Source organism: Hirsutella rhossiliensis, assembly GCF_020360975.1.
Source record: "Hirsutella rhossiliensis strain HR02 chromosome Unknown scaffold00007, whole genome shotgun sequence".
Taxonomy (NCBI): domain Eukaryota; kingdom Fungi; phylum Ascomycota; class Sordariomycetes; order Hypocreales; family Ophiocordycipitaceae; genus Hirsutella; species Hirsutella rhossiliensis.
In genome coordinates, this window is record NW_025408673.1 from 3,287,415 (window position 1) to 3,307,828 (window position 20,414).

General features: G+C 55.3%; 5 protein-coding genes across 5 annotated transcripts; 2 read left to right on the forward strand and 3 right to left on the reverse strand.

The window, feature by feature from the left end:
* Positions 1-2,086: 2,086 nt before the first annotated feature.
* On the reverse strand, positions 2,087-3,885 carry HRG_07126 (carboxylesterase family domain-containing protein; the record flags this gene model as incomplete). Its single annotated transcript, XM_044865597.1, has 8 exons — positions 2,087-2,422; positions 2,490-2,687; positions 2,739-3,017; positions 3,067-3,122; positions 3,176-3,218; positions 3,279-3,293; positions 3,343-3,795; positions 3,871-3,885. The coding sequence occupies 8 exons, from the start codon at positions 3,883-3,885 to the stop codon at positions 2,087-2,089; spliced, it is 1,395 nt and encodes a 464-aa protein (XP_044719559.1).
* Positions 3,886-5,968: 2,083 nt separating this feature from the next.
* On the forward strand, positions 5,969-8,700 carry HRG_07127 (endonuclease-reverse transcriptase domain-containing protein; the record flags this gene model as incomplete). Its single annotated transcript, XM_044865598.1, has 6 exons — positions 5,969-5,984; positions 6,042-6,746; positions 6,819-7,024; positions 7,557-7,570; positions 7,663-8,175; positions 8,220-8,700. 6 exons carry the CDS (start codon positions 5,969-5,971, stop codon positions 8,698-8,700), a joined length of 1,935 nt encoding a protein of 644 aa, XP_044719560.1.
* Positions 8,701-9,894: 1,194 nt separating this feature from the next.
* On the forward strand, positions 9,895-11,850 carry HRG_07128 (glycosyl hydrolase family 1 protein; the record flags this gene model as incomplete). Its single annotated transcript, XM_044865599.1, has 2 exons — positions 9,895-10,073; positions 10,149-11,850. 2 exons carry the CDS (start codon positions 9,895-9,897, stop codon positions 11,848-11,850), a joined length of 1,881 nt encoding a protein of 626 aa, XP_044719561.1.
* A 1,748-nt stretch (positions 11,851-13,598) lies between these two features.
* On the reverse strand, positions 13,599-16,618 carry HRG_07129 (Arrestin-lik; the record flags this gene model as incomplete). The annotated part of the gene is made up of 3 exons (XM_044865600.1): positions 13,599-14,703; positions 15,058-16,284; positions 16,353-16,618. The coding sequence occupies 3 exons, from the start codon at positions 16,616-16,618 to the stop codon at positions 13,599-13,601; spliced, it is 2,598 nt and encodes an 865-aa protein (XP_044719562.1).
* A 2,218-nt stretch (positions 16,619-18,836) lies between these two features.
* HRG_07130 (zinc-binding dehydrogenase domain-containing protein) lies at positions 18,837-20,003 on the reverse strand (the record flags this gene model as incomplete). Its single annotated transcript, XM_044865601.1, has 3 exons — positions 18,837-19,201; positions 19,261-19,764; positions 19,823-20,003. 3 exons carry the CDS (start codon positions 20,001-20,003, stop codon positions 18,837-18,839), a joined length of 1,050 nt encoding a protein of 349 aa, XP_044719563.1.
* Positions 20,004-20,414: the final 411 nt, after the last annotated feature.

Here is a 20,414-nt window from a genome sequence, read left to right on the forward strand (position 1 = left end):
GATCACAGAAATCCGCTGGATTAACGGCGCAGACAACCCAGCAGATGCTATGACAAAGGCATCGCCTAACCGCGCCCTCGAACGCCTCGTCGATACGAATAGCCTTACGATTAGGATAGAAGGATCAGTCGAACGCCCTCCCCGCTAGCTGCCGCTCGAACCGTCACCCTTGTCGCACCCCCTTGTCGCACCCCCTTGTCGCACCCCCTTGTCGCACCCCCTTGTCGCACCCTTGCGGTCGCACCCTTGCGGTCGCACCCTTGCGGTCGCACCCTTGCGGTCGCACCCACGCTCCCGCACCCACGCTCCCGCACCCGCTGCTACTGCAGCGATTGCAGCGATTGCAGCGATAAAAGAAGATTTGCCAGTGTGGGAATGTGTTGGAACGGCGCAGCAGGAAGGGCGGCATGGGTCACCTGCCAGGTCACGTGGGGCATTCAGCCGAGATTTCTGCGGGCCCAAAAGGGGCACATTCCTAGCCGGAAGGGGGCAACACACACATCGCCTTTACACACACACAGCCGTGCATATAGCTCCAATTGACCTCTTCTGTGTGCCCACTATCGTTGCCACCTTCCTCATTCGGACGAGCCGCAGAACCGCTGTTCTGACAGAATGTAGCATATAGCTATAGTAGGATTGTAAGGGAGGTGCGCACACACGCACACGTGACCCTTAGCGTCACGTGTATGGACCTCGGGGATCCGTGTATAAAGGGCACGTAGTGTGCCCCCTCATTCCCTTTCCTCCCTTCCTAGCTAGACATCTTGAATACAACCCATTGCGTTACTGCAGTACAGACCTCCCGACAGGTACTGTCTGATCATTTGTACGATAGAGCGCACATCGCAGAAGGATATCACGTGCGTCATCAGGGAACAACGATTACCCGCACACACACACACAACCTATCAAACCTCACCGCATGGTCTAGATAGAAAAAGAATAACAACAACAACATGATCACCGATCAAAGACCCAACTGAGCCTCAGTTAGCCTATCCACAGGTACTATTATTCCACACTAGGTGTGGGCCTGCACTTTTGTTGGTGGCGTAACGGTTATCTGACACGATTTCATAACGTCGACGGTGACTTCTGTCGCGAAGAACGGCCCATGGTCGAGTCAACCAGGTCACCCATGGGTAGCTAGGGCAGCAAGGGAGCTGATAACCAGGTCTGAACGAGGAGGCTGGAAAGCTCCTCTTAAAAGACTGGAACATCTCCAGTCGAGAGGCTGGGAACCCCCAGGTCCCCAGCCTCCCTGAACACATTACCTTTACTACGAAAGAGGGATATAAATAGGGGCTTGGGTTTAGGGCAGAAAGGGAGGAGAACAGAGACACGGAATACAATATGACCTTTCTGCTGACTTTCTTCGTGAGAACTTCTGCCCCATTAGGAAGAGGGCCCCGCCACCAAATTTGGGCGCGGGCATTCCCATCGCCGTGGCCGCCGCGGCTGCCGCCGATGCCCGCCTTAGTACTAGCTAACCCCCTGCAATGATAGCTGAATCGGCAGACTGCCTCCTCTCCGCACATCGGACGAGAGTTACGCGTCTCGCGAAGGAGAGAGCAAAAGTGGGCATAAACGTGGATAAAGGGACATTTTTGAAGGTCGAGTATCGTTCGATCAGATATTGTGTTAATTTTCTCTGCGCCCCCCCCGGTTGCCCTTTTCCCGTCCCAACAGCCCCTTTTGTATCCCTCCAAGCTTCTCCCAAGTTGATATCCCGCTTTCAGGTATAGTATACATTCTATCAGAAAGAGGGCACTTCTTGCCACTTACTGAAGGCCACGTAAGTCATCTACGTCAGCAACACCAGCTCCATCTCCCCGATCAAATAGCTCTTCTAGCTATTAGATAGATAGTTCAGGCTCTCGAGGTCCCCGAGCCAGTAATAGTTATGCCGGACTCCTTTGGAGGATCCCGTTCGAATAGGAGATCCTCCGGACCCCTCAGTGGACCGCAAACCTCACTCCTTACAGGCTTACCTGGTTTCGAGCTGTATTACCTAGAGAGACTTAGAGGCCTCACTTTGTTCCAACAAGATCACTGCAATGAATCGTTTCTGGGCCTTAATAAATTACGTCCCAAAGACGGTCATGGCGTTCTCAATCATCCAGTTGATCCCTTCGGCCCGCCAGTCATCCATCTCAACGAATGCGCCGTCCAAATCCCACACAATGTTCCTCCCCACGCCTCCACCAGCCGTTCGGTCGTACTTTGGCCATGTCTCGTTCTTTGGCAGCCCAATGTCTTCCTTGCCGTTCGGATCTAGTTCATTGATAAAGTTGATCCACGCGGTAGACATATTCGTTGACAGTGCTGTTGCCTTGGCCGTGTACACTGCGTCATTTCCGCCAAAAGGATTCGCTGGGCTGTACCCCTCGCCGTTCCAGTTATGAAAGACAAATGCAACCTAAATAGCAGTTCAGCGTTAAGATGCCGTACAAAAAGGGGTAGCTCTGTGGGTTTTGATAACTTGCCTCCTGAAAATGAGCGGAGCCGAATGGTGCCGGTGCCCCGTTGACAAGCACGTTGAAGCGGTAAGCATAGCTCGGCACTCCATGCTCGAACCAGGCGAAATTGGCCCGCCTTCTAGAGAAATGAAATGTCATGTCCCCGACAATAGCTGCCATGCGCCTATATTGCGACCCCAGATTCGGGCTGCCCGCATCACCTGGCTGGATAATATGAGACCACGTCTTGAGCGAAGGAATGCCGATAGACTGCACGTTCGGGTACAAGTACATCAGCTCTTTCAGCAGCTGGTCGACGTTCTCTGCCGTGTTGTTCGATATGAGCTGCGCCCTGAGGGCTTCTCGCACGTCTTCATCCGAGTTTGTCGAATCGGTCACGAAACCACCACCCTCATCAGTGGTGACACCGACCAGCAGTGGAACCTTGACGAAGTTGCCCTTGCGTAGCTGGTTTGTGGGATAGTCGTGCAGGAAGTCATGGTCCAGAACGGGGACCCATGGTCCGACTTGCGAGACGTTCAGAGCTCGGTTGACCTCCTCGAAGGGGCCTTTCGAAGACAATCCAACGACTCGGAGTGCCAACATGGCTCGCGCAGGATGTGTTTCGGACGAGTTGGTCGTAGGTGGCTTGCTGCAGCTCTGTGTCGTTCAAGCCTCCGTTGTACGGTCTCCTCTTGATGACGGCACCAAACCCGGATTGGCCGACAGCTCCGCGGAATAGCTTGTCGTCTCGTCCTGCAACAGGTCAGCCAGTTGCTCATCAAGAGTATCCCCGAGTTTTGCAAATCTCCTTACCGTTGTAGGCAAGTACTTGTGCCGAGACGCTTTCTGCACCCGCACTTTCACCAAATATGGTCACCTTGTCCGGCGAGCCGCCAAAGGCCTCGATGTTTTCATGGACCCATTGTAGAGCCAAACGCTGGTCTTTGAAGCCGATATTCGTAACTCCCGACTCCATTGCTTCTCTACCAGATAGGAATCCAAAGGCCGAAAGACGATAGTTCAAGCTGACGCCGATAATGGGACGTCCAATCTTGACACTGTGCTCGACAATGAAGGACAAGTTGTATCTCTTGTCTGCCGATCCGCCCATAAAAAGGCCGCCCCCGTGTAGCCAAACAGCCACTGGCAGAGAGGATGTGTCCCGGACTCCCGCTGCGCGGACGACATTGAGGTACAGACAGTCCTCGGAAACCTCATATCCTGGCTCATCCCATCCGTAGCCAACGCAGTGGGCTGGGTATTTCGTGGCATTGTGGATGCCATCCCACGACGTGCGAAGACCAGTTGCAACCGCAAATCGGTCAGGAACCTTGTGTAGGCATAGGACATGTCAGTTGAGTGTTGGGGTTCCGCAAGCCGGAACTGTGACTTTGTTTGTTCGTACCTGTGCGTAGGGCATTCCCAGGAAGAAGTCTTGGTGATACCCAGGGCTGTACATTCCAGAATACGTTCCATTTTCACCGTAACCTCTGGAGCACGAGTGGAAGGAATTGTGGCAAGTCCTCTCGAAGCGATCGAGCAAACCGCCACGACGCATTGCGCCAGAAATCCAGAATGGCGACTCATCTTGGCTCAAATGTTGCTCGAACGAATGAGGTCCAGCATACTTGCTTGGCATCAAGGACTTGCATATGTTTTTATAAACTTGACCTTGTCATGCACTATGCAAAGCCCAATACCAACCTCACCACGCCTCTGGACCTCTCCGGAAGGCGGCGCATACCGTGACTTGCGGCAAACTGTACTGCTTGTGCATCATTCAACGGAACCGAATTCGCATTCCCGCCATTCGATGTATGACCCCTTTTTTGCAACTTGGTCGTCTAAAAGTATGCAAGTGGACTGGCCGAATATCGGAATCCTCCTGGCAAGCCTATCGATAACTATGACTGGATACATTTCCGGAACTTTGCTTTGATCGGGAAAATACCTGAAAGTCTCGTCCGTTGCCGACTCTGGCTCACGGACTCGGCTCATCCGGTCGGTCGTCTCCGCCCGGTGCCGGTCTATAATACTCGATTTGCTTGCTTTGTCCATTCCGCACGAAGTAGTATCCTGGGAATTGTTTGGTGGAGCCTTGCGCCGTTTCGTGCCATGCGCCAGAGGCCGAGGAGCTTGCGGATCCGCGGCAGACGAAAGAGCAAACGAAAACAATAGCCGTCGCACTAAGATGTATACACGTACATAAGTTACTCATAAGGTGTAAGCTTGCAAGCTTGGTAAGGCACGACGTTGTTCCGCCGTGTTTGTAGGTTAACAAACCCACAACACCTTAAGCCCAACGGCTACTCTACTACTCCGTCCGTAACAAGGTTATCGATCCTCGTCAATGGCACCTCGGGATGTTTCCTTTAGCCCACAATATCCGATCCTCGGCCCCGGTGCCGGTCCATAATATGCGATGTAGTACCTGCTTCGTCCTTTCCGCACGAAGTAGTATCTCGGAGGGTTGATGGTGGAGCCTTGTGCCGTTCCGTGTGGTAATATCCAATGTGCCCGCGGCCGAGGAGCCTACCGATCCGCGGCAGAAGAAGGATCATACGAATTACGAGTAATTAGTACTTGTACGGGCAAGGTCGGTATGGGACGAGCTTGATGAGGTTAGTCTGGCGTGTGAGTGAGGAGTTGGGTGGGTTAACAATACCCACAACACCATAAAAATCGACCGCTAGTACGAAGTATTAACAAGGTTATCAATCCTCGTCAATGGCACTGCGGGGCATGTTTTCTTTTCAGCCCACAAATTCTGAGCTCTACTCGTACCTTTTCAATCTCGAGATATTCCCGGACGAGCCATAATAAACGACCTCTAATCTCGATCACTCGGTGCTGTCCGGCCCAAGCGATGCCGTCTTGTACTATTTATTGCATGACGACTGGGTTTGGTTTTCATCGACGCAGTCCGACACAGGTCCGTCCGTCGGACCGGAGGTTCGAGAAACAGTACTAGGAAATAGCACGCCGTTGGATCACACTGCAGTAGGAACCATATGGGCTGGTGTAGCTTGTTGTTGCTTGCGCTCTCTCTTCATGTGATGACGCTTGAACGCTTGAAACGAAGGATGACGACCGAGGAACCGCTGCGGGCTTTGAGGGTACGGGCCGGAATGGCGGAGTCTGGCCCATATCAATATACAAAGGGACAACTCATTCGTGGAACGTGAAGCTAGAGTGCACAGCGATTGAGCCAAAATGCGTCCCGTGCGGCGGACCGCATGAGTCGTTTAGCTGGAAGTGCAGGATGAGGAACCCGAGCAGCGATGCTTGAGTCCCTCCGCATCCTACAGCTGAATGCACACAAGAGTGATGTGCAGCAGAGTCTGATGAACGACGAAGACCTGAAGGATTTTGTCGCACTGGCTATATCTGAGCCACATGCGCGCAATATCGACGGAAAGGTGGTGACGAGTCCTATGGGACATCGTAACTGGACAAAGATGATTCCGACGTGTGTTCGTGACGCCTCATGGCCGATCCGCAGCATGCTCTGGATCCGAAGTGACCTTGAGGCAGAGCAAGTATCCGTGCCGTCGGCTGACCTTACAGTAGCGATAGTTCGACTCGAGGGGAGGGAGGTGATGGTGGTGTCAGTGTATGTGGAAGGGAAGAACGACGAGGCGCTGGCGAGCGCGATGGAGGTGTTGCGCGACGTGATCGATCGCTTCCGCAATGGAACAGGAAACCGCACAGATGTGGTTCTGGCGGGGGACTTCAATCGCCACGATCTCCTCTGGGGCGGAGATGAGGTGTCAGCGAGAAGACAAGGGGAAGGTCAGCCCATCGTTGACCTGATGGACGACGTTGGTCTCTGCAGCCTTCTCCCGAGAGGGACGAAAACGTGGCAGGGGCCGGACAAGGAGAGCACCATCGACCTGGTGCTGGCATCGGCAGAACTGGCAGACGAGGTGATATCCTGCGTGATTCACCCGACAGAGCACGGATCAGACCACAGAGCGATCCAGACGACCTTTGACATTCAAGTACCGGAGCGAATGTTTCCGCAGCGCCTGCTGCTCAGGAACGCGCCGTGGGTCGCCATCGCAGCCAGGGTCGAGGACGAGCTTCGACCTCTTCCGTGGAACGTGGGGGTGCAGACGCAGGCGGATCAGCTCATGCGGGTGGTCACCAAGGTGCTGCACGATCTGACACCCCGGGCACAGCCGCCGCCTTACGCGAAACGATGGTGGACGAAGGACCTTACACGACTGCGGCGGACATACACGTACTGGCGCAATCAAGCGAGGGCACAGCGACGAGCCGGCCAGTCACGGCCGGATCTGGAGCAACGCGCCAAGGAGGCTGCCAAGGTACCACGACAACTTGCGGAGACAGAAAAGGCCCATTGGGATGACTTCGTCACGGACGAGAGCAACATCTGGAAGGCAGTCAAGTATGTGAAGTCTGGTACGGAGATGACAGATGACAAGGTGCCGCCGTTGAAGAGAGCCGACGGCTCGATCACCGAAGGCAAGGGCGAGCAAGCAGAGGAGCTCCTGAGCACCTTCTTCCCGCCTCTGCCAACGAGGATCGAACCGGAGGTGAACGTCCGCAAAGAGAAGAGATAGCCATGCCGGACCTCACCTTGCAAGAGATTGAGGATAAGGTGATGGCGGCGAAGCCTTGAAAGCGCCTGGGGAGGACGGTCTTCCTGCGATGGTTTGGAAGAAGCTCTGGCACGTGGTCAAGGTCCGGTGTGGACGCTTTTCGACTCATCGCTCCGAGAGGGCGTGGTGCCTCATCAATGGCGAACGGCCAAGATCATTCCCTTGAGGAAACCTGGTAAAGGAGATTATACCTTGGCCAAGGCGTGGCGACCGATCTCTCTTCTGTCGACCCTTGGCAAGATTCTGGAAGCAGTCGTAGCAGAACGCATCAGCTACGCAGTTGAGGCCCATGGGCTTTGTCCGCGAACCACTTCGGCGCTAGGAAACGTAGATCGGCAGACCAAGCACTAGTGCTTCTGCAGGAGCGGATCTACAAGGCGTGGAGAATGGGCAGAGTGCTAAGCCTCATCAGCTTTGACGTTAAAGGGGCATACAATGGAGTTTGCAAAGAGCGGCTGCTTGACAGGATGAGAGCAAGGGGCATCCCGGACAGATTGGTCGTCTGGATGGACGCATTCTGCTCGGAACGGACCGCGTCGGTGGTTGTCAACGGGCACACATCCGAGCACCAGCCCTGCCGCAGGCCGGTCTACCACAGGGATCGCCACTGTCGCCAGTGGCTTTTCTTTCTTCAACGCGGACCTGGTGCAAAGACGGATCAGTAACAACGGTGGGTCCATCGCCTTTGTGGACGATTACTCTGCCTGGGTCACGGGACCAACGGCAGAGTCGAACAGAGATGGTATTCAGTCGATTATCGAGGATGCGCTCGATTGGGAGAAGCGCAGCGGCGCCACGTTTGAAGCGGATAAGACATCCGTCATCCACTTCACACGCATCGCGGAGCGCGACAGCGAATTGCCCCTCACCATCAAAGGAAACGATATCAAGCCGAAGAAGAACGTGAAGCTGTTGGGAGTCATCATGGACAAGGCGCTTCGCTTCAAAGAGCACATCGCCAGTGCGGCCGCCAAGGGGCTGGCCGCGGCCATGTGCTTGAAACGACTGAAGATGGCCTCGCCACGGATGGCGAGGCAACTGTTCGTCGCGACCGTGGCGCCAACCATGGACTATGCTTCAAACGTGTGGTCGCACGCGTGCGGGCGAAAGAAGCGTCGTGGATTGGCAGGGCCCAGCGAATTGGAGCCCAGGCAGTCACGGGAGGCTTCCGCACAGTTGCAACGGCAGTGGCCGAGGCCGAGGCCGGAGTGCAATCAGTTCGAGAACGGCACACTCAAGCAGCGACGAAATTCTGGATAAGGATGCGGACGCTCCCGAAGACGCATCCTCTGACATCGTTGAGGCTCAAGCTGAACAGGAGGTATGCTTCGCCAATGCAGAAGCTCGCCTCGGCGATGGGAAGAATAGACACCAAGCGCCTGGAAGTCATCCACGAGTTCGCACTGGCGCCGTGGGAGGACCGAGTGCAGGTAACGGATGAGACAGACCGAGTGGAGGTGGTGAAGCCGGATGACTCGGAGGGCATCACTATCGCGACGTCCAGCTCTCAAAGGAAAGGCAAGGTCGGGTTGGGAGGCGTCGTTCGGGATGCTTCCCGCGACAGCGCAGACGGGGTGCTGGCCAGCTACTCCGCCACTCGGCTCCAGTGATGAGCAGAATGCCTACACAGCAGGACTCGAGGCAATCGCCATGGCCTGAGGTGTGTGCCTCTCGGTCTTCATGACCGAGAGCTCACAGTTGTGACAAGCAACCGCTCTGTCCTGCAAGTCATCGGGCGGCCACGGCAGCAGTCTGGTCAGTGCACGATACGGGCGATATACGGATCTGTTGAGTATCTGGCGAAAAGAGGCTGCAGAGTCAGACTTCGCTGGGTGCCTGCAAAGAATGAGGAGTTCACTCTAGGCCACTGGCCAAAATGCAAGCGAAAAGAGCGACGCGAGATGAATGCATCGCTGAACCAGCAACGTTTCAGGCAAGAGCAACGACGTTACGACTGCTGCTCAACGAACACACTCGCGTTCGTCAGATCCCAGAAAGGGTTGGAAAGCACTCAAAGCGCATCGATAAAGCATTGCCGGGCAAGCACACCCGCAAGATGTACGACGAGCTAACTAGAAAGGAATCTGAAGTGTTGGTACAACTTCGAACTGGCAAATCACGACTGAATGGCTACCTTCGCAAAATCGGGGCAGAGGAATCGGATGAGTGCACCTGCGGACAGTCGGCGGAAACGGTGGAACATTTCCTCTTTTGATGCAGAAGATGGACGGTACAACGAGAAATCATGCTTCGATATGCTCGCGGAAAGATGGGAAACCTGTCTTTCTTCCTAGGAGGCAAGGCAGAGTCAGACGATAACAAGTGGCAGCCCGATATGGGGGCTGTACGGGCGACAATACAGTTCGCATTGGCAACGAAACGCTTCAGTATGGACCGACGAGGGACCATGTACTGATCAAGGGATAATCATACTAACACAACAGCCTTCAACTTGGCAGACCGCGCTTCAGTCGCTGAAGGTAGGACGCTGAACACTTGGAGAAACTGACCTTCAAGCAGGCCTGTCATGTCACAGCGAACGAGGCTGGAAACAGATGAAAAGAAGCGTGGGGCTTCAGGTGCGATGGAACCATGTACAGTAGGTACGTAGCTTAGCGTAGTGGCTCTATGGGGGAACCCTCCGGGCGCAATACAAAATAATAATAACGTGAAGCTACTACTACCTGCTTAGAGCATTGTACATGTACAAAGCTGTCGGGTTGCCCAGGTGGTCTGCGGCGACGGTCGGTTGCTCGATATTATCGCACTCCCAACGTTTCTTCGAGTCCCTTCAGCTCATCATCATGCGCTTGACCGCTGTTATCATCACCGGTGCTGCGGCTCTTCTTGTCCAGGGTCAAGAAGTCTACATCGTAGGCACTTCTGATGCAGCTCAACCAACGAGCGGTGCGGCAAAACCGAATGCCAACAAGCCTTCGTACTATTTCCAACCGTTTTCCTACACACTCACCAGTACCGTAAGGTGAGATGCGCATGCATTTATTTGCTCTCTCATCTGTGGTCAAAAAAAAGGCTGGAAATACTAATTTGCATTCAGATATGCGGCTTCATTGCCTGCGCCGACATCCACGCCCACGACCATCTATGGTCCCCGGTATTCGGACGCTGTCAAACTCCTAAACACCAGCCTATCGACGACAACGTACGGCAGCTGGCTCCCCGGTCAAACCGCCATCTCGGCTACAGACACTGACGACATCTATGGCCAAGCCGCTTGGTCATCCATGTGGCTCAGCGCCAACATGCCCAACTACACAACCACCGGACTGTACTCGACCACTGTCAACCCGAGCCCCGTTCCCACCGAAGAGCTCGTGGCTCCGCGCAGGGAGTACTTCTTGGCCCAGGATTCGTACGAGTTCCCCGACGGCTTCTTCCTGGGCGTTGCCGGATCTGCGGCCCAGATCGAGGGCGCAGTTGCGCTCGAGGGTCGCGGGCCAAGCCAGCTGGAAGTGGTCATGACCCCAGACCAAGCCCAGGCCCATACGACGCTCGAGAACTACTTCCTGTACAAACAGGACATTGAGCGCATCGCTGCCATGGGCGTCAAGTACTACAGCTTCTCCATCTCGTGGTCGAGGATCCTGTCCTTTGGCCGCGCCGGATCACCCATCAACAAGCAGGGCCTGCAGCACTACGACGACTTGATCAACTACGTCCTGGAGAAGGGCATGGTGCCCGTGGCTACCATGCTCCATTTTGACACCCCGTGCGCCTTGATCAAGACGGCCAACGGATCGGGAATCGAGGTGCCAGATCTTCACTTCGACAACATGGGCTTCTGGAACGAACATTTTGTCGAATCCTTTGTAAACTACGGCAAGATTCTCCTGGCACACTTTGCGGACCGTGTGCCCATGTGGGTGACGGTCAACGAGCTGATGATCAACACCTTCAACTTTACGGGCTTCGACAACGTGGTTCACGCTCACGCGCAGCTCTACCACTTCTACCACGACGACCTCAAGGCCACGGGCCAGATGGGATTCAAATGGAACGCCAACTTTGGCCTGCCCAGGAACCCTCGCAACCAGGCCGACGTCGAAGCCGCGAACCGGTTCAACGCCATCCAGCTGGGCACCTACGGCAACCCTATAGCCCTCGGCGAGCAGTATCCCGATGCCGTGCTGCAGACCCTCCCCAAGGCCAAGAAGCTGACAGACGAGGAGCTGGCCTACATCGGCGACACGACCGACTTCTTCGGCCTGGACCCCTACACGGCAACCGTCATCTCGCCACCGCCTGGCGGCATCGACGCCTGCGTCCGCCAGGGGCCAAGCCATCCCCTGTTCCCCAGCTGCGTGGTCGAGTCCCAGGTCGACGTCCACGGCTGGAACGTCGGCTACCGCGCCCAGACGTACGTCTACGCCACGCCCGAGTACATCCGCTCCTTCCTCTTCTACGCCTGGAACACCTTCCGCAAGCCCATCGTCGTCGGCGAGGTTGGGTACGCAATCTTCGCCGAGTCCCAGCGCCAAATGTCCGACCAGCGCTTCGACTCGCCCCGAAGTCAGTTCTACTTGTCTTACCTGTCCGAGATGCTCAAGTCGATCCATGAGGACGGCGTCAATATCCTCGGTGCTTTCGCCTGGTCCTTTGTCGACAACTGGGAGTTGGGCGATTTCCGCCCGCAGTTCGGAATGCAGGCGGTGAACCTAACCACGCAGCAGAGGTTCTACAAGAAGAGTTTCTTTGATCTGGTGGATTTCATGGCGTCTAGGAAAGGGATGGGATATTGAGCACCCGGTCGGTGCCGAGCATCTATCTATCTAGGCATGGCAGGGACCGCAGGGTGGCTGATGCTAATGCTAAAGCTATTTATTACGCCCAGAGGGAGTCCCCTAGAAGGCCACTACGCTAAGCTACTATTCACGGTTCAGTACATTGCTGCCTGTCTCCTCAAGCCCCACAGATGTTGCTCTTTCGTTGCCAGACTGTCCAGATATGTCTGTTGTGAAAGGCCTGCTTGAAGGCCGGCCGACTTCTCTAAGTGTTCAGCGTAGTGGACCTTGCTCGGTACGGCGGTGAATCTGCCAGCCACACATTCTTCCTATGTCGTGCTCTATGCTGCGGTCTTGGCTAATTAATAACGTGTCTAGCCAAAAGTCATCATGATTCGCGGGCACGCACAAGAACGTGACGCCGCACGCTCGGCCCGGGAGACCCTAGCGGAGTTTATACTCTCGTGGATGCAATGCACTCGTTGAGTTAACGCCCTCGTGTACGTGCCTCTGGCGAGCACACCGGATACTGCAGTAGAGTAAGCAGTAGGACGAAGCAACAGACCTTCCCGTGGTGTCCGGTGTCAGTAGCTGCTTTACGTCTACGTTGCATTGACATGTATCGAATTCGTACTGTCGGTGAAGCCAACATGTTGCAATGTAGAGAATTGTATTAGACGGATGGCTCTGCGTGCAAAAGTTTCGCTAGCAGGGGCGAATTCGAAGACAAAAAGGCCTCGGAATCGCGGCCAAGTGTTTTCGAACTGTGGCTTGGTGTAAACATATCCCCCACAGAAGGGTGAAAACTATTGCCACCGGCTCTAGAAAGATACGATGCCTCTTGAGTGGCGGACATGTGTATCCCTATCAATTTGTCGATTTGCTGTCGGCGGGACCTGCGTATTCGTAGATGTGAAGAAAATAGACACATAGCCGGCCGACGTCCGAATATTTCCGTCTGGTGACAATGCAGATTATAGCCCTCCCTGGCTGCGGGCATGATAATTGCCCGGGGCTAGTCGAGGTCAGACCCTGAGGTATCAAGACAACATGGCTTAGGCGTCACGGCGAGATGGTGGTCAAGGCCGCGATCGCCACGTGCTGTCCATGGCAAGGTTAACGTGCCGGCCCCGAGGCATGTCTGTGCATACGTACATGCATATATACCTTGTATTTATGTATGTATATACAAAGTATGTGTCGAGAAGAAGGTCCGAACAAAGTGAGGCCTCTAAGTCTCTCTAGGTAATACAGCTCGAAACCAGGTAAGCCTGTAAGGAGTGAGGTTTGCGGTCCACTGAGGGGTCCGGAGGATCTCCTATTCGAACGGGATCCTCCAAGGAGTCCGGTATATCTTTTACTGGCTCGGGGACCTCAAGAGATTGAACTATCGGCCTAATAGCTTGGAAAGCTATTGATCGGGGAGATCGAGCTGAATGTGCTGACGTAGATGGCTTACGCGGCCTTCAGTGAGAGGCAAGGAGTGCCCTCTTCCTGATAGAATGTATATTATACCTGAACACGGGATATGAACATAGGGAAGGCACAGAGGGATATAAAAGGGGAAGCCTAGACGGATACAGGGCAGCAGAGGAGAGAAAATTAACACAACATCTGATCGTACGATACTCGACCTTCAAAAAGTCCCTTTATCCACATTTATGCCCACTTTTGCTCTCTCCTTCGCGAGAGTATGTATGTACGTATGGTTGCCCTGGTCTGCATGAGCTCGGAGGAGAGGGGAACAAGGTTTGGTGTTTGGGTCACTACAGCACCGACGTGCTGCAATAAATGCGTTTCCACATCGGCGTATCCAGTTTGGTGGCGTAGTTCGTGATGTAGTACACCATGGCCAGGCCCTTGGTCTTGGTCAAGATCATCGAGACGTCGTGATTATGGCGAAGGCCGACCGCCAATGACTTGTTATACCGATTGACGAGTGGATGGTTGCGCCGGATCTGAAGCAAGCCGTCGTCTGTGAACCCCGTCTCGTCGACGATTTTCCACGGTGCTTTGAAGCGGCAGGCCGTTCGTCTCTGTGGATTCGCACCTTGTTCAATGATACCCTTCAGAGAATACTTAAGGCAGGTGTACGTGTGGGAGTGCACTTGGCAATAGTACGCGATGAAGTTGGATTCGTCTTCGAAGGCCGCACTAAGAGCCGAGGTGCTGGTCATGACCTCCTCCACGGGATGGATAGGCTTCCTCTGTTGTCGCACGGCCTTTCCAGCATCTTCATCTAGACACTCATGAAAGACGGAGTCTACGTATCGGATCACTTGGGCACGGTATGCTCCTTCCGCGGGGTTGGCCATGTCGTCCATCAGGTTCGGTAACCGCATGTTCCCGTCCAGCCAGAGGAGTCCATGCAAGTGGAGGCTGCCTCGCTCGTTCGTTTCCACCGTGGCGTAGTAGTGGCTAATATTGCCAAAGATCGATTCCCGGCCTGTATTCACGTATTTGTCAAAGAATAGGGATATTTCTCGGTGGAAGAAGATGGCCGAGCTGACCGGATCCATGGTGCTGAGGGCGATTCTGTCGTACTTTTCACGGAGATCGGCCAAAAGTTCCTTTGCAGACTCATAATCGTGGAGCCGGTGAATAGCAAGCTTCATCTTCACCGGATTATTTATGTCGTTAGGACTGATGGTAATCCAGATTGCAGGCATACCGGCGCGGATGTCCAGAGCTTGGATCTTCCTCCGCATAAGCAAACGGGATTCGTTCGAGAGCGGCTGTGCATGACCGAAAATCGACAGCTCGCGAAGCAAGACCGATACGTCGGGGTCCGACGTAGTCCTCGTCTCCCGCATCTCCGCCTCGGCTCTCTTCAGTCGGTCCTCGGTCAAGTTCGCATAGGCTTGCTCAAGTCTGTGGAAGGAATCTTTAGCGACACGGGCCATGCTGATGCGGCGGTTGGAGGAGCGAAGGAGGGTGTTGAATACTAAGAAACAAAAGACAGTATGGGTGGCGAATCGGCCTCCATGCCGTTGCAATACGTATCTGGCCCAGTAATTAAGAGAGTGATTCGGGTGACGGTCGACAGCATCGCTTTGTCGGCTGTGACTCGAGTCGCACTTCGATTTCGGGACGCCCCTTCCCCACGGAAAAAGCTTCTGAAATGTTCGAGGGAAGAAATCTTCGTGTAGGTTGTCTGCAAAATCCGCACCACGCTCTACTCGGACAAATGGCTGATCTCCCGTAGTTTGGACCTGCATAACGCACGGCACAGAGTTGCCATGTCGATCCGGATTGGCGTTGACGATATCGGCCAGAAACGACAGCTTATCGGTATCCGCGAAGGCAGCCGGTCCGTCGAGGGGAAACATGCCGGACGTAGACATCTCACAGACGGTGTCAACTTCCAGGCCGATGACAGCCGAGTCGGGGACAAGAGTCGCCGGCTCACCAGGGGATGGTTGAGTCTGCTCAGTGGACAGAGTACAGTCTAAATCGCAAGATTCAGCCGCAAGAGTGGGATTAATCGAGTTCACCAGTTCATCGATGCTTCTGAAGTTGTTTTCCTCCAAGCCTCGATCAGTGTCCGGGACTATGTGGTCCGTTTGTGTCTTCTCAACGGTCGACGGTTCCTCTCTTCGCATGCGGTCCATGATGAGAGTCGGGACACTGGAGCCGTCGGCATACTGCCAGCCGTCCATCTCTGCTTGGTTGATTGCGATATCCTCGTAAAGTGGGTTGTTCCTTTGCAGCCATGTCAGGGCAGCTGCCACTCGAGATTTGCGCACCTGAAGCAGGTGTCTGACGTCTGCGGAGCCAGGCTTGCCCGAACCGCTCCAAGAGACGTGGATGTTCTCAATGGCCTGCAGCAAGGGATGAGGTAGAACCGTGGCCACCAGATCGTCCACCTTGTTCGGAAAGACGACGATATGTCCCTTCACGTGCTTGCGGTAACTGATTCCCGAACGGGTCTTGTTGTCGACCGTGAACTTGGTGATATAGCCAAAAGGCGCATGCAGGGCAATGAGTCTCTCTTCGACGGGAGAGAGGTCATCAAGCTCGTCGGGGTACCGATGCTCACAACCGATGGCCATGTTGTTGACCGAGCAGGCCTTGGGCAGCCGTCCCCTGTCGAAGCTGACGCGGCACTCGCGGCACACATCAACTCCGGCGCCCTCGTGTGACGGAAGGCACGTGCCACACTCTTGGATAGTCCTGGTCGCCTGCGACATGGAGGGCGATAAGCGACCCCTCCACTGCATGGTGGCGAGTTCGCAAGGCGGTGTCTTCTTATAGCAGAAGACGCAGTGGGAAACCGGCAACGTCCGTTCCTCGGTAAACGCTTGGTAGAAAGATTTAGCAGCCTCTACCTGGAGGGCAACCGGAACTTCGTTGCACCAGGATCTTGTCGATGATGCCTGCTCCTTGACGCGGAAAGTGGCGTTGTAGTGATGCAGTATGGATTCGACAGAGTCTCGTTGAAGTTGAACGGTTCTCGCATCGGCCGGGGTCTCTTGGGGGAGCGCCTTGGCTGCGTCGGCGGTGGAGTGGGAGGCGCTTGCTCTTGTCTAGGTCGTTTCGGTGATGGAGTGGCAGGCGGCGGCGTCTGTGCGGTATATCGGGATTGAGCTTCACGGCGGCGGGTTCGGTCTTCGGTGCGCTGGCGGTCCATGTCTCGCAAGACACGGAGGATCTCATCGTGGGGGACTCTGGCAAGTGGTGAAGGGCGCTGATAGGACCGGCGCCGATAGGACGCCTGCGATTCAAGATCCCTCAAGGTGCGGTGAACCTCTTCGGGTGCGACAGTGGCTGGGTGTTCTCGCGACATGGTGCTGCGAACGAGAGCTGGGAGGACGTGGGAGGGGAATGGTCTGTTACCGGCGCCCAGCCAGAATCCGGCGTGGAAGATCAGAGGGCTTACGGAGTGCTTAGGTCATGATCAAGACCTTTGGTCCAGCTGGTAGGAGATGGCGGTCACGAAGTGAGGGGCCAGTACCCATGTCTCTCGCAGGATTGGACGGTTCTCGCCGGACGGTCCTTTCGATGGGGGCAAGGGCCCTATCCCGCCGACCGGCCGGAGCATGGTCGGAGCGGATAGGCGGCCCGGGTAGATAGAGGGGCCGGAACGGTCCCGCTGGCAGGAGATGGCGGTCACGATGATGATGATGTTTATTTCGCCATTGACGATAGTCAGAGGCACTGCGTCAGACTCGCTAAGCCTAATCTAGAGTTGTCCAATACTCGGTTCCGAGCCCAAGGAATTCGTCCCGATCTAATGCCTAAATTTCTCTTACATCCTTCAATCCGTCTCTTGCTCATTTGACCTGTCCCTTTCCAATTCTGGAGCCTGTCTGATGAGGTACAGACCACTCTCCTCCGCCGCATTTGACGAAGAGTCCACCTGCCTTTAGCCGTCCGGTGTAGCTAACCTACCAGCTGTGGGGCAACCACAGGTATAGGTAGAGGGTTTGTGCTGAAAAGAAAAGGTTAAGACAGAGGATGTATGTTAGTAAGGTGTCGGTCGTAACTTGGCGAGTTCCCGGCGATACACCGGACCCAGGATCTGTAGCTTTGTGTGCTCCTTTCCACCGCACGCTGCACACTTAAAAACGTCGGAGGTGCAGGTCGACGCAGAATGGCCCGGTTGGCCGCACTGTCCACAGATCGGAGTTGGCGCCTTGCAGCGATAATGCAAGTGTCCGTAGAGGTGGCAGCGGTAGCATCTCGCTGGTTGAAGTCCCTGAACGAATGGTCGCGTGTATGCACACTCGCCATTCGCCATCTCAACCGTTCGTTTGGCAAGCAACCTGTCCACCTCCTCTTTCTTATCCAGATGTACCACCAGAGAGCGGTACTCCTTGTCGACAGACGCTGTCCCGAGCCATCGCATCTTGTGCACTTTCACCCCGTTCATCCGCCCAAAGACGGCGCATCCGATATCATCCGTCGCAACCCCACAACGGGCTCTATCAACCCGTAGAGGGTACCACTGCTCCCCATATAGCGTTCCCTTGTCGAAGTGTGTCCTCATCCAGGTGTCGTTCTGTCGTACTTTATCGACGTCCGACTCTCGAAAGAGAAGCCGAAAACGCCCGTTTCCCTTAGAATTGACGCCCAGACAGGTCACACCCAACTTCCCAAGGGCAGCGTTCGCGCGCCGACGAATAGTCCCGGCATTGCCGCCCTTCACATCGCTGTCTAGGACCCGACTCACGTCCAACCCAATGCCTGGCAGTGGTCCTGGGAACGGAGAGGGTGGTGGCGAAGGTGGCAGGTGCTGTTGCTGTTGCTGATGAGGTGCACTTGGAGTGGCGGACTCCAGAGGGCCAGCGACGCGTGGGAAGAGTTCGTTTCGAATGAACTCTTCCAGAGACTCGACGCGTTTCTCCGCCCTTTCGGCCCGCTCCTCGACGCGTTGCAGGAGAGCTTCGATTCGTGCCAATGAATCCTCGTTTGCACTGGGGTCGGCGTTCGTCGATTTCGCTTTCGGGACGGCGGATTTCTTTCGTGATGGGCGCGGTTCTGGGTCGAATTGCAGTGTCGGTTTCAGAGGGCGACCGCGGGTGCTGGTCCTTGTCACGTCGGCCGCGCTTGTCGGATTGGCCATAATGATGCTACAGGCCACATTGTCGTTCGTACCGTCATCCTCGTCATCGAGCAACTCGAATTGGTTCGAGTTGCGCTTGGTGCTGTTCTTGCTCTTCCGCGGCATTACGATGGCAGAGTGTCGGTGTAAGTCCGGCGAGTCACGGGATCCGGCAGATCACCGGTAAATCCTTTACCTCTCTGGGACCCGTGGAAGCCCTGAATCAGGGCCAATTCCCGCGTATCCCGATTAGGGCGATGTTCCTCTACTGCATCAAACCCGACTCAAGTCCCTGTATGTGTGACCTGCCTACTAGTGCTTTTATACGTGCGTGGATTTGACCGTCAGTCTGCTCCCTGACAGCTCCCAACCTGATTCTGGATTTCTCATTCCCGGACATGGGGCGCTTGCTTGCCGGTCCTGGTTCTGGGAGTCTGGTCTTGACAAAGCAATCTTATGCTTACAAGGAGCCTGACCAATGCCGCTTGGGCTTCACCTCGACAATAAGCTTCCCCTGGTTCACGCCCTTGTACAAATCAATGAGCCCCTGCTCGGCAACCTCCAAGCCCCCGCCGAGGACGTGCTCCGTCTTCTTGAGCTTGCCCTCTGCCAGCCACTGGGCGAGCTCCTTGCGCGCACGTGGATAGTCCTTGATGTGGTCAAAGATGATGAAGCCCTCCATGCGGATTCTCATGGTGACCACCTTTGAGATGTTGGTCTGGCCCTTGGGCGTCGACGTATTATACTGGCTGATCTGGCCGCATTCGACGAAGCGAGCGTGCTCCTTGGCCCTGCCCAGGGCCATGTCGAGGATTTCCCCACCAACTGCGCCATAGTGAGCCAAGCATCCTACGGCGAGACCGAGGAGAGTTCCAGGCACCCACCGTTGTCAAAGTAAACGTCAATATACGACTTGGTGGCTTCCTTGAACCGGTCCTTGAAGTCGGCCGCCTTGTAGTTCAAGGCAATGTCAAAGCCCAGCTCGTCAACCAGCCATTTGCACTTGACGTCACTGCCGCAAAGACCAACGACCCGTGCGCCAGCAATCTTGGCAATCTGACCAGCAACGCTGCCCGTCGCTCCGGCAGCACCAGACACGACTACCGTCTCGCCAGCCTTGGGGAGACCAATCTTGGTCATGCCAACCCAGGCTGTCAGGCTCGTGAATCCCAGGGCAGAGAGCATGTCTATGGGGTCCTGGAGGCCGGGATAGCTGGACGTGGGCTCCAGGTGCTTCTCATCCAGGATGGCGTACTGGGTCCACCCGGCGGTTCCGGAGACGAAGTCGCCCTTGTTGAACTTCGCACCCTTGGAGGCGACGACGCGGCAAACAGTTGAGCCGCGCATTGTCTCGCCAATCTTGACAGGCGGCACGTAGGAGCGGGCCTCTTTGACCAGGGGCCAGCCGTGAAGAAACGTGAACGGGGCGAAATGCGAGCGGCCTACCACTCATCCATCCGCGCATGGCGGGATCGAGGGAGAGATAGAGGACCTCTACGAGGACCTGGCCGTCCTGGAGGTCGCTTGCCGAGGGGATGGGAGACTTTTTCGGGGCGAGCGTCTTGCCAGCGATGATGTCACCGTTCGGTCGCTCAGCGAGGACGAAGGAGAGGTTTTCTTGAGCCATGGTTGCGTGTGTAGACAAGGTGAAGGTGCTTGTGCCTAACGAGGTGAAGGCGGTGGTGTACTGTGTGCAGATCTATATACTTTGATGTGAAGATGATTTCTCAGCACGGACAGTTCGGAGACGGGGCTTTTGCCGTCCACGCTATCTCTCTCCGGCTTATACAACCACTTGCGGGGCTAAGGGAACCGAGGTAGAATCATTATGTTTCACCCAGGGGCCCGTACTGTTACGTACAAGGTTCGACTAGGCGCTACTGAGCAACTCGGTCCGCCACTCGGAGCAAATCCCAGATCCGGAAATGCTGCCGCCGTTGACGTGCTGGCACTCTCCCAGCTGTACGAAGGTTGTACGTCAGATCTTGCGGCGATTTTTTCATACTATTCTCCCTTACCCCGCTTAAGAAGCTTTGAA